The 13,122-nt window shown below is 40.8% G+C and overlaps 2 protein-coding genes across 16 annotated transcripts in view; one reads left to right on the top strand and one right to left on the bottom strand.

The window, feature by feature from the left end:
* The window catches only part of RARB (retinoic acid receptor beta), a 329,788-nt gene extending 319,050 nt beyond the window's left edge, over nt 1–10,738 (top strand). For all 14 annotated transcript variants that reach the window (XM_065051582.1, XM_065051581.1, XM_065051588.1 and 11 more), the window contains 3 exons: nt 4,669–4,873; nt 6,171–6,329; nt 9,298–10,738. In XM_065051582.1, coding sequence (XP_064907654.1) covers nt 4,669–4,873; nt 6,171–6,329; nt 9,298–9,494 — 561 coding nt within the window. In that variant the 3' untranslated portion in view covers nt 9,495–10,738. The remainder of the gene's footprint in view (nt 1–4,668; nt 4,874–6,170; nt 6,330–9,297) is intronic.
* Nucleotides 10,739–10,772: 34 nt separating this feature from the next.
* TOP2B (DNA topoisomerase II beta) overlaps nt 10,773–13,122 on the bottom strand; it is a 64,203-nt gene continuing 61,853 nt past the window's right edge. For both annotated transcript variants that reach the window (XM_021298336.2, XM_005499178.3), the window contains exons 34-36: nt 12,190–12,306; nt 11,456–11,553; nt 10,773–11,258 (exon numbers count right to left, since the gene is read on the bottom strand). In XM_021298336.2, coding sequence (XP_021154011.1) covers nt 11,097–11,258; nt 11,456–11,553; nt 12,190–12,306 — 377 coding nt within the window. In that variant the 3' untranslated portion in view covers nt 10,773–11,096. The remainder of the gene's footprint in view (nt 11,259–11,455; nt 11,554–12,189; nt 12,307–13,122) is intronic.

Here is a 13,122-nt window from a genome sequence, read left to right on the forward strand (position 1 = left end):
TTTGAGTAGCAGCTGAGGGAACTGGGGCTGTTTAGCCTGGAGAAAACGAGGCTGAGGGGAGACCTTATCACTGTCTACAGCTACCTGAAAGGAGGTTGTAGCATGGAGGGTGGTGGTCTCTTCTCCCAAGTACCAAATGATAGGACAAGAGGAAATGGCCTCAAGTTGTGCCAGGGGAGGTTTAGATTGGATATGAGGAAAAATTTCTTCACAGAAGGGCTGTCAGGCATTGGGACAGGACACCCAGGGAAGTGGTGGAGTCACCATCCCCGGAGGTTTAAAAGACACGTAGATGAGGTTCTTAGAGACATGGTTTAGTGGTGGACTTGGCAGTGTTAGGTTAACTGTTGGACTCAGTGATCTTGAAGGTCTTTTACAACGAAAATGATTCTGTGGTTCTGTGAGAGTCCTAACTTTCCTGCGCGACATTTACACAAGCTTTATACGACTATTTTATGTGCTGCTTAAAAAGAAAAAGGGATAATTACCATGAGCACTGTAACGCGTAGCGCGTGCACTGTCTGTAAAATGCCCATATCCATTAAACCCACATCACCTGCACATAATCGGAATTGCAGTGCAGCTCTGTATCTTTATTTAAGCTATGTTTCAGTACTTGGAGCAGTGTTTTAATAGCGCATGTTACTCCCCCTTCCCAGCAAGCTGCTTCTCCTAATTACGAGGAGCATTTTGAGCGTTTGATTTTGTGCATTGAGACGTGGAGTGAGCACCATTCCCTCCCCACCTGCCCGAGCCCCCAGTGCCTGCCCGTCATGTGCTGTGAGGCCGTGAGCCTCGCCGATGTCCAGCCAGGATCCCGCCACTGTGCCGTCCCCTGGACCTGTGGCCAGAGCCATAGAATGTGGGAGGATCAGCGTGGGGCTCCCAGAGCAGCCAGGTGGGGTGGCTGGGGTCCCCCTGGTGCATTGCCCACCCGGCAGCGCTGTCTCTGGGCCTTGGGGAGCCGTAAGCATTTGTAGACCCTTCCCAAGGGCTTTGCTCAGTTGGTTCCTGAAACCATGGATGCTTAAACCCTCCGTAAACAGGCTGACAGAGGAAATGGTGCCAGGAGCTCAGTAAACTCCGCTGGGTATGAGCCAGAGAATTGTTTTATATACAAACAAGCAAAATCTCTGGAAGGGAAATAACATCAAGCCTTGCAAGGCGCCAATTGAGGATGGTGGAATTTATATCTGCTCTGGTGCCAAAAGTTTCAGGGATAAATATTACTAAAATTCAGTCAGTAACCCTCATAAAAGCAAGTGCTGCTGGTGTGCTGGCCCGGCAGTGCTTGAGCATCCCCAGCCTCACGGAGCTCTAGCAAAATGAATGTGGAAAGAGTCCAGAGTCCAGCCTGTCTTAAATCCAATGGATAAAAACCTGAGAAGTCCTTGAATGCTAACCCTTAATAATGCCATTTTTTGCTTGCTCTTGTAAATCCCTGTGTCTTAATGCTAGGAAGGCATTTGCGTGAGTGGAACAACCTGTGTTGATGGGATATGGCAGCGCTGTGGAGGTTCGTTCATTATTTCAGAGTCACCTGCTTGGGTTTCTCCTCTGGGGAAGCCGTCCCAGCCAGCTAAGGCAGCTCACCCCGAACAACAGGATTTCTTATAAAAAAACCAGCTTGCCTTAACTAATCTGTTTAAAATGAGTAACAATTCTATGGTAGCAACAGTTTTATAAATGCAGCTTACTGGATGGTTCTGGTTTTGTGCAACCTGCGGGGTTTTTGCCTTGCGATTTGTAACTGGCTTATATGAACCCCAGGTGCTTTAAGATATAAATATTCCTTAAAACAAAGGGTCCTTTAGTTGTGGGCAGGAACCTTATTTATGGCTGCAAGTGGCATTTAAGAGCAGAGTGACAACTGAAATACTTGGCTTGGTTACAGAATCTAAACACCACTGAGGACATTAGGAGGATGTCTTCTAGACAGCAGTTCAGTTTAAAATGGAGAAAGATACTGTGATTTCTTATTTTGAAGTGGTGACATTTCCCATATGTTCTTCAGTGAATATGAGCTTGGAATCAGCTTCACTTTGACACTGGAAGTTTGCCCAAGAAAGGTTTAGCAGCGAAATCAGCAATATCCATGGTGTTCCGCAGATCTTGCTGAAGGACACAAATTAAATAGTAATAAAAAAAAATTCAAATGCTCTGTCTCAGAGTTTAATAGCAGCGTGTTGTGCGAGAATGTCGGAGGAATGCAGGAGCAACCTGAGCCCTGACGGCTGCAGTCAGGCTGAGCGCTTTGCAGAAAACACGCGGTTGAGCTTCATCTGTGCCCGTGCCCAGTAGAGCCCCCGCGGGCTCCTCCAGCTCAGGGCTGGTGCAGCACTGAGGCACGAAGCCTCAAGTTGTCTCCATTGTGCAAAAAGCTGTCCCAGTTGCTGCCTAAGCCTGGAAGTAGCTAAACTCCATGGGACCTTTATGTTTCAATTATAAATCTTGCAAGGCTGCTGGAAGTGTCCTTCCGTGCACGCCCACAGGGGCTCTGGGTTGAGTAACTTAACCCCAAATTCATTCGGCCTCCACGTGGTTTGGGATAACCGCCCCAGGGCACCCCAGACCCTCTGGGCTGGGCGTCTCTGTGCAACCTGGCGCAGCCTGCGGGAAACACCACGGCATGGCCCAATTTAGCTCCGAGTCCTGCTCTGCTAATTTGTTGGGTTGGGAGTCCTGGGGGTGTGGAGGGAAGAACTCTCATTACTAAGGCTCAGCAATTAAAATAGCACCAGATTAAAAAGGGATGCAGTTCTCCCAAGCTGAGCTAAGGGAAAATCACTTAAGCACCGCTTAAGAAGTACAGAGCCTTGTTCCTCCAAAAGCTGGATACCTTGTCATCGTAGCTGCTGTCTGTGCAGGCTTGAGACGGGAAGAGTTGCACTCCAGACTGTCTTCCATGCCATTAGAGAAGGAAACCAAGTGACTCTTGGGTTTCTCAATAAATATGTAAAGTTTTCAAACCTTGGTTTTCTTGAAACCAACAAACTCTGCATGTTTTTCTCCTTTCTATACAGTCCTTTAAATGATTTTAAAGGATAACCAACAGCAAACTTTAGGGGATAGAAATGCCTGTGGTTACTGGCAGTGCAGAGTATGGTAAACATGCTGTCTCTTGCTGACAGGGTGCCATGCTTTATAATGTTGATTTCTGCTAATAATGATAAAATACAGTTTGGCTGTTACACAAAACCTTTGGAGTTACTAGCAGCCTTTTAAGATCACTTACATTAGTGGGGAATTGGTGGTCAGTGAAGAATTTGAGTGCTGTGCTTTTGTATTTGTGTCTTTCTTGGTTATTGATTCAATTACTTTCAAGAGCTTACTCTAATGTAGGGGTAGGGGAACGATGTGAAACACGCCTGTCCAACCACATAGAGTCTCAGCGCTTCAACATATACCCACAATGCGAGATAAGATTATTGCTGAGATAGAAAACAGTTGAAGAGCCTTCTGCAGAAATACACCCTATTTAGTCTCTTACCAAGGAATTTAAGAAGAGAAATTAAAAATTCCTTGTAGGTCTCTTACATGCCATGTCCTCCTCGTTCTCCTCTCTGTGTATTTGGAGCAGTGTTGCCAGGGAAAGATGAAAGTGGGAGCCCAGGCTGGTCAGCTGCCAAGTGTCGGGGCCTCTGACTCAGAGCTTCGGCAGCTATAGGAATAATTAAAATTCTCCCTGTGCTCGCTCACATTCATGTAAATCTTTTTTTTTTGTTGAATCTTTAATACAAAGTAGGATGTCTGTATGGGACATATATACAGTCAAGCCATGAAAAAATATGGCTCAGCTAATCAGCTAGACCTCTGCAAGGTTTGGTTTTATTTTAGTTTAGGGATAGGCCTTCTCCCACCTCTGATTATTTTAAACATTAAACAGAAGTATTTCACGATGATGGACATCTCTTTTATTTGATCCTTAAGGCAGCGTTCATTCGTAGCAGCTGTACAAATGAGCCTGTGCTGTGCGGAGTCTGTGGTGGGACACATGCTGGGTTTGCTCTGAGAGGTGGCAGCGCTCACACACGCGCCCCCCAGCCGTGCTCACTAACCAGGTGCAGAGCATCCTCAGCCTTCTACTCAGCATTTTGCATTCCTCTGTGTCTAGAGGCGCGAATCCCCATCCTTCCCTCAAATGCTCTTTCACTTGGTATCTTTCACCAAGGGCACAAGCTGGAGAAGCACTGTTGTGCAAAATTGATCCCCAGAATCAATGAAATACTTGTGTGTGTGTGCTCGAAGAGGTGAGAAATTTCTGTGATCTTCCTAGATCAGACCAGCAGTGCAATAGCGTCTTGTAGTTAGGTGCGTGTAGGAGCAGTTTATGTGAAAGTTATGGTGGTGTTGGTGACCTGAGTGGTGAGATTTGCATCGAAGTTTTGATTATTTCATAACTCGACGGAAAATTTCTGTTATTTAATTTGTGTTATAAAAAAATACCCACAGTCAATCAAGTATATTTATGTTGTACCAGAGAAATTTTGTGCTGCTTGAACCAAACATAGTTTGATTTCGGATTGCTTTGACGTGACTGCGTTCTGCAGTTCTGCAGGTCATTTGCCACATCGAGAAAACACAAACAACCTCCCATGGATCGAATATTGAATTCCTCTGATTTCTTTTTTTATGTTTGGGGTTTTTTTTTCCCTTGTCTGTCTACAGATCCTTAGAATTTGCACAAGATACACACCAGAACAAGACACCATGACGTTTTCAGATGGCCTTACCCTGAACAGAACTCAGATGCACAACGCCGGCTTTGGCCCGCTGACCGATCTCGTGTTCACGTTTGCCAACCAGCTCCTGCCTTTGGAGATGGATGATACAGAGACGGGTCTCCTTAGTGCCATCTGCCTCATCTGTGGAGGTACCGCACCGCACCAGCTCGGATGCACTCGAAAAGGACAAGACACGATAAAATCTTAATTTACATTTTACTTGTTTTGCTTTCCTGTACTAAAACATATCTGTAAAATATATATGTGCAATATTATTATATATGATATAACAGAACACTAAAGGTTTGTTTCCCGCTGGTGATAGTTATCAGGTTTATTACTGATAAGTTTTAAAATTAATTGAATCATTCTGTCAAGCAACCAATCGTGTTATTTGCCTGACAAAGGACTACAGGACATACCCTGCTGCACTTTTTATGAGTGGGATATGGGTACCTGTGTGAATTACCTTTGTTATGGCCATTATGCAGCTTTAACTCATAAATATAATTGCATGCACGTGTCTGTAGTTGCGTTCACACAGAAGTCACTGGTGATAACTCTCTTTAGAAAAAAAATAGATTATACTTCAAAATCAGCATCGTGGCACTGATGACATGATTTGGGGGAGGACTGATTACAACTTCAAAGGGACATTTGTCAAGTAAAATGGTGGTTTTAAAATACAAAAAGCAAAGTCTCAGACCCTTTCCAAAATCCTCTGTAAATTTCTGTTATTTTAATAACCTCCTTTTCAAAATCCGGACTATCAGTAGAAACACACCTTGTTTAGTTGGGCCATTTTGTTGAAATACAAACAGGGTGCTACTCAAGAACATTTGAGAAACAAGAGTCAGTCTTTGTTGACAATAGCCCTTTAGTGCAAAATCATTCTCATTTTATGTGACCCTAACCACAACCCATCAAAAGCATTGGTGGGTTCTCAGATGTCACGAGTATGCGAGCGGGATGGGTGACATTTGTTGTCACTCAAGCTAGCACTGCCATCTGCTGATACCCAGTGGTAACTCCCTTTGTTTTAATAGCGATACGAAAAATTAGCTGTAATCTCTTTATATACTGAGGTGTCTTATCAATGACACATACAAAAGTAATTCCGAAATATTGTTCGCAGCAGGGTGTTTTCCCCTTGGAGAGGCAGGCACAAGAGCAAACTGGTGATTCTGGACCACTCAAATGACAAACCTTGCCAATCACCAAGGAAAAATGAGTCTAAATTTCAGAAAGTCATGGTTTGTCCTCTTGTCCCATGGAATACTCACTACAGAGTGTGGGTCAGAAGTGGAAAGAAAGATGAAATTCAGAGAGTTCTAATCAAGAACATGGAGGAGCTTCTGTGATTTGGAGTTTGTGAAAACTGTATGTATATATGTATGTGTATATATATATTTAAAATCATACGAGTGATATGGTCCTTCTCTACAGATCGCCAGGACCTTGAAGAACCAACGAAAGTGGATAAGCTTCAGGAACCATTGCTGGAAGCACTGAAAATTTATATCCGAAAGAGACGACCCAACAAGCCTCATATGTTCCCAAAGATCTTAATGAAAATCACAGATCTTCGTAGCATCAGTGCAAAAGGTACAGTGTCTGCCCATAACTCAGCAATAGTGTCAGTGTCGCGTTTCAGAGGAAACTGGCCCACATACCTGGGTTGTTATTTTTTTAATATATCTAATAAAGGCCCTTGTGACCTTTCTCTTCCCTTCTTCTTTATGGAACTCCTATGTTTAAATTGATTCTACTTTAAGCATACATGGTGCCACATTCTTCATGCATCTGACAGTGCAAATGATGTCTGAGGTATAAGTGGGTTAGTAAATCATTAGCATGAACTCTTTGTTGGTCATTTTAAGACAAGATAAAACCCTTACAAGGGGGTACAGGTCAACATGTACTTTGTGTCACTGATGGCTTTCAAAAACAATGTCTGTTTACAGACAGCAGAAAACACTTATTAACCCAAAATTCTTCTAACCTGCCTGTAGTCTTGTATGTGGTTGATAAGCAAGCACATAGGTACAGGTACCTATGTAGCTATAGACTGGATTTATGCTTTGAAAAAATTACTGATTTCATTTGACGTGGTATTGGAGCAGACTTCAGGGAAAAAAAAAATAGCAGTTAAATAGCTGAAGTAAATACACTTGATTTACATTAAAACGTGAACTGTTACACCTTAAACAATATATATCTGAAAGTTAAAAGGTCAAGCTGTAGTTGTGTTTATTTTAAAAAGTGAGCAATTTAATTGGAGGATAGTTCCAAAAGAGTACCTGGAGGAAGCAAAAGTATCCTAAAAAAGGAACCATGTACCCAGTTATCTAAAGCTTGCCATTTACCCAAAGGAAAGCAAGTTCCATCCAACTGAACCTATAAAATAAACTCACAGCACTACCGAGCTCTAAAAATGTTTAGGGGAGCCCTTTCGTTCTACTGTTCTTGCTTGTGGGAAATCTATTTCCACATTCCTGCCTCTTTGCCGGAGCTTTCCAGCTCCTCGAGAACACAGCTCTGTGTCTTTATGTGCAGTGCACAAGAAAGGATTCTTCTTTCTGTTCTGACATAAGTATTTAACTTTAATTGTATCATTAACGTTTTATGGTAGAACTAAATCGTACCAAAAGACTGGTGATGTTTTGGAGGGGTGGGCGTGTCTCGAGTTTCATTTGAAAAGATGTACATTAGGAGATAATGACTTTGGTGGTACATGATCCCTGAAAGCAATTACCAAAGCAAGCATGAACTGAAAAGACTGAGAACGTCTCCTTACACTAGAGTTCCTTGTAGAACTACGTTCGTCTGTGGCATTAGAAGTGTTGTCACAAAAGAATTAAGTGTTCATGGGACAGAAGAAAGAGACTGTCTCCGGAATTCTCTTATCCCAGTATTCAATTGGAAGTTTTGTCTCTTCTCCCCAGTAGCAAGTGATAGGACAAGAGGAAATGGCCTCAAGTTGTGCCAGGGGAGGTTTAGATTGGTTATTAGGAAAAAATTCTTCACAGAAAGAGTTGTCAGGCATTGGAACAGGCTGCCCAGGGAAGTGGTGGAGTCACCATCCCTGGAGGGGTTTAAAAGGTGTTTAGGACGAGGTTCTTAGGAACATGGTTTACTGCCAGAGTTAGGTTATAGTTGGACTTGATGATCTGGAGAGTGTCTTCCAATTTAGATGTTTCTATGATTCTTTGATTCTGAAACCTGAAAAAATACTGTGGGTCTACATGGGAATAACCGCACAAACACTTGGTACTGCACCTGGCCTACTCCATAGCAGTAGAAAGCAGATATTTAACGTGGCCAAATTTAGTTCATCAGCACTGCTCAGACTACCAATGTTTTTCAGCGTAATTCTGCATTAATTTCTTTCAAATTATAGTGCTTGCCTCTTTGCTCCTAACAGTTATTTAAGAGGCTTTTTAATCGGTATTCACTTAGAGTCAGTAGGTGATTTTTGGAGCTTCTCAGCGAAGGCAGGAACATAAGTGCTCCCTCTGCTCTGGGCTCAGCTCCGTGACTGACAGCTCCCGCTCTCCAGTGCACGTGTTGCAGCTGAATATATCCAAAGGTTCTCTCTGCTGGAATGTCTCTTCTGCAACCTGACTATTTTCTTGTTAATTTTGTTGGCTCTTCTTGCCTGCCTTCTCTTTTAAACAGCACCTATTCCCTATTCCATTAGACTCAAATTTTAAGATGATCAGGAATCCTATTGAATGTTGTAGACCAGATATTTGAATGCTGAGGTTTATGGCTATAAATTGCTAGATGACCAAGTAAGAAAAATCTTTTTCCCATCAGCAGCAAATATATAAAGCACATTCATGCCTTGGTGTGGAACAGAATCTTTACCGTATACCCAAAATACTCCTCTTTCTTTATGGTCTTCGCCACTCAGTAGTTGAACATTTATTAACTTATTTTCAGTAAGTTAGTTTCCTTTGAGTCAGATGTAAACAGTATTAAGGTTACTGCTTACTTTTGTGGTTAAAAAAAGTACCCTTTTGCCTGAATTTGTTCTTTTATAAAACAATGGTTTGTTAAATTCTGATTCTTATTTCAGTTTTCTATATGGGAAAGATATGTTCTGACTTACATTGCTGTAGTTCTCTTACAGGGTTCGCATAATCTATTTAACACAAATCAGGCAGAATTTTTGTCATTCTATAGTCTTTGCAGATCCAGTAGAGATTAAAAACTGGGAAGTATGTTCCAATTTAGAAATCTGTCTCTGTGACCACAGTTTAATTCAGTTTTTCAGTATAATTTAATGACGTTTTGGTTTCTTCTATGAAAAGAAGCAGTTGATCCAATTTACCTGTATTGTAATATCAGTTCCTATGTCGTAATTTTAAATTAATTTGTTAAGGAGTCTTCACCTAACTCCTTTTTCTTGTAATGAAGTCATTCACTTATGTAATTTTGTACGCAAGAAGTATAAGGGACACCAAATCCATTAAAATAACATACCCTGAAATTGCTACTGATGATGCAAGGAAAAAGGAAATCGTATGAATCGTCCTAACAGGAAGGGCTTTTTGTTCTCTTTTTAAAGGTGCAGAACGTGTCATTACATTGAAAATGGAAATTCCTGGATCCATGCCACCTCTTATTCAGGAAATGCTGGAGAACTCTGAAGGACATGAACCACTGACCCCAACCTCAAATGGAAATACTGCAGAACACAGTCCCAGTATCTCCCCCAGTTCAGTGGATAACAGCACTGTCAGTCAGTCCCCTCTGGTGCAATAAGACATTTTCCAGCTACTTCAGACATTCCTAATACCTTATGTACAGGGATGAAAAGCAAGAGAAACATTTTTACTGCTGCTTAGTTTCTGGACTTAATATATATCTATATATGTGTATATATATAGATAAAAACTCAACAAGGACCAAGGAATTTTCATATGTATCGATATATACTCCTTGCTGTTTAAACTCTTAAAACTAGAAAAATGCAAACTTTTCAAACTCTAAATCAGCCATTTCATGCAAAAAAAAAAAAAAAGATAGTTAAGCTTCTGTTTTCTCCTCTGAACATTCAAGATTGCATGGTGACACGACAGATCTCAAACTTCAAATTCTGGTTGCATTCCTGATGACTTTGTACATACAAATGTATGGCTGTACTTTCTATACTGGACGTTTGGTGCTTTCCTTTTGTCTCTCGTACCTAAAACGATCAAGTCACCAACCATGTGAAATGGACTCCTGTGCACATCCAGAAAAGGAAGTTTAAAGGACCGTCTGATTTAGTTTAATATGAAAACGTGTCTTTGATGCCCTCAGTTTGCATCTCCTTCCTTGTAAAAAGTATACAAAAATTCACTGCACTAGCAGAAGAGACAACAGTATCAGCATTAGCTGCCAGGTCAGTTATTCAGATGTCATTTGTTCCACTGTTAATGTCACTTTAAAACTTAAAGACGTGGTTTCTTACCTGGCTGGTGACCGAGCTACACAATTAGCTACTACAGTTCTTCAGTAATGATGATAGCCTCCAAGGCAGAAACACTTTTCAGTGTTACCATGGGTTTGTTTACTTGTTCACAAGCTGTTAGGGAAACTTCATGGGATGAGAACCAGATGACTCATTTACAGCTTTTGAACTGGCGGCGAGTCGAGGGTATTTCCTAGAGAATCGACTGCCAGGAATTCACTGGGTTCTCTAGCCTTCCAGGTGCCAGGGAAGTACAGCTCGGACTTCCAGAAACACGAGGAGAGAATCTGCCTTCTTGGCCTTGTTAAATCACCATGAAGCAGAGTGAAAACTGTGGTAGAATGGTTAACAGATTTAAAGTGTCAGTTTCTTAGGTTTCATTTAAAGCACTAGTGGTTTTTTTTTTATATATTCTAGCAAGTCTGTGATGTACTTTCACTGGCTCTGTTTGTACATTGAGATTGTTTAACAATGCTTTCTATGTTCATATACTGTTTACCTTTTTCCATGGAGTCTCCTGGCAAAGAATAAAATATATTTATTTTAAAAAAAACCCTGTGTAGTTCAAATTTTACACATACACACAGTAATTTTCCATTTTTTAATGTTTAAACTTCATTTCAAAAAGCAGGTTTCCTGTTTGCAACCATGACAATTAAAATGTGCTTTAGCACAGCTGTCTAGAACATCTCTACAAGCCAGTCAGACAAATACATGACATTTCAATGAGTAAAAAAGAGCATAAAACTGTAGGTGTAAGAACAAAATGTTAAAATGCCTACACACAATAATAAAAACCATCAATTACATTATCACATAAAATAAGTCAAATGTACAAAAGTTTGCGACAGAAGGGACAAAAGGACAACACAAGATAGTTGTTGGAAAACATTTGTGTGCTCTTTGGGCACTTAATTAAACATATCAAAATCATCATCTTCATCGGACTCTGCAAAATATTTAACTTCTTTTCTAGCCCGGCCTGTCCGTGGCTTTGGGGCGGTTTCGGAGGCAAAGCCTGGCTGAAAGATTTCCACGTCAGAGTCCTGGTCAAAAGCGGCCTTCTTGGATTTCTTTAGGAAAAAAAAAAAGACACATCAGTTGTTATGCTCTGCACATTTTCCCTTTTAATAGCCAGAACTGAAGGAAACCTTCTCTAACAGCTCATTTCTAACCACGCCTCAACCCCCAGCATATTAACACCCTATAATACAAACATGTACCTTTATGTAAAGTAACCCATTAGGAGAAAAGAACAGATTAAACTGACCTTGCTTGGTGTTGATTTAGGTGTTTTCTTCCCAGGGTTGTATTCACCTTCATTTTCTGAGCTGGATGTTTTCCTTTTCTTTGCCCCTCTACCTTTTCCTACACAAAAGAATATGATTTGTTTTCTTCTTTTGTTTTCTTTTTTTTTAAAAAAAACCACTCCAGATTTCAGAAAACTGAAAAAAAATCCCTACTGACATTACTTTAGTATGTCTGCATGTTACAGTTCAAATTTAGTTTACAATTCAAGCTTCTTCACACCAGCAGTAAAATGAAATATAGTTTATTTTCTCAGTTTTAAATCTTTCATGCTTCTTTGAAAGTTACTGCTCACCCTAACTATTCAATCTGTCAGTTCAAGGCAGGGACAAACTTCATTAGATCAATGACTTCTAGACTTCTGAAGTACTAAAAGTCCTCGATCACCTTCTGTACTGATTACACAGCATTAATTCACCTTTACCATTTAGTAAATTTACTATCAGCCTCAACTACCAACAACAGTGAAGGTCAGATAAAAAGTTTGCATATTAGTTGTCAACAAAATTCAGTATGCTATATTTGTCACAGAAAAGGCTCATAGCTGAGTAAGCTACTAGTGATTAATTGACTAATAAATCAACAAAGATCTAATTGTAGAGACACTAGTTCTGCTTCCTTGTAAAAATTATTGTGAGCCTGTGTTACAGAGAGCACAGACATGAGTGTTGAGCAGCACAGCACCAAAACGCTTACCTTTGGGTGCTGCGGTCTTCTTTGGAATGCCAAATTCTGAATCCGAGTCAGAGTTTACAGTTTCCACCTTCTTGGCCTTGGGAGCTCGTTTAGGTTTAGGGGGCACATCTAGTTTTGCTATTAGAAGTTAGAGATATATACTAAATTTGTTAAATTCACATATTGGTTAGATTTTATTAGATATTCCAGTTATAGCATAAATGGTAGATATTAAAACAAGATGACAGGTTTCTGCACTTGGGGAAACATACTTCAGCATTTACACTAAAACTGCATAGAATAAATGGGAGGATTCCTCTGTCATACTTTGAGATGCATCAGTGCATTCAGTAAGTTCAGTGTTTGTGATTAAACAACTTTTTCATCTCTTTGAGCACAAAGCAGGTTACCAGTAACTAAAGCAGCCACAGAAATTCTCCAAGTTGGATACTTTAAACAGATTTGCAGACATGACAGCATTCACCGACACAGCTTGTTGCTTGGGACATTTTTGCCTTCACAGTGGTTCAACTGCAGGGGTTTGAGAGACAGTGTATTGACTGCAACATTGTTCTCTGTCAATCACCTCTGTGAAAAACAAACTTCAGAAAAAGCAGAAAGGGCAGGAAGGGGACAGATCTGTGGGTTTCTTACAGAACCAGTCACTTCTGTGCAACTGCTCTTGCTGTCTTTAAAAGACAGTCATTGGTACATTCACAGAATGGGTGACAAGGGATAGAATCACAGACCCATTTAGGTTGAAAAAGACCCTTAAGATCATCGGATAATGTCTTCTGTATGCTTACAGATGAGTCTTTTGCAGAACCCTCGGATACTGACCTACGCACCATCAGCCACTAAAACCTTAAAGATAATAACAGGCCTGTAAAAACACTCCAGATAACAGGAATGTAGACATGTGTGGAACTCAAGCTTTCGTTTATAGTATCACTA

This window comes from Columba livia, chromosome 2, assembly GCF_036013475.1.
Source record: "Columba livia isolate bColLiv1 breed racing homer chromosome 2, bColLiv1.pat.W.v2, whole genome shotgun sequence".
In the NCBI taxonomy this organism is placed as follows: domain Eukaryota; kingdom Metazoa; phylum Chordata; class Aves; order Columbiformes; family Columbidae; genus Columba; species Columba livia.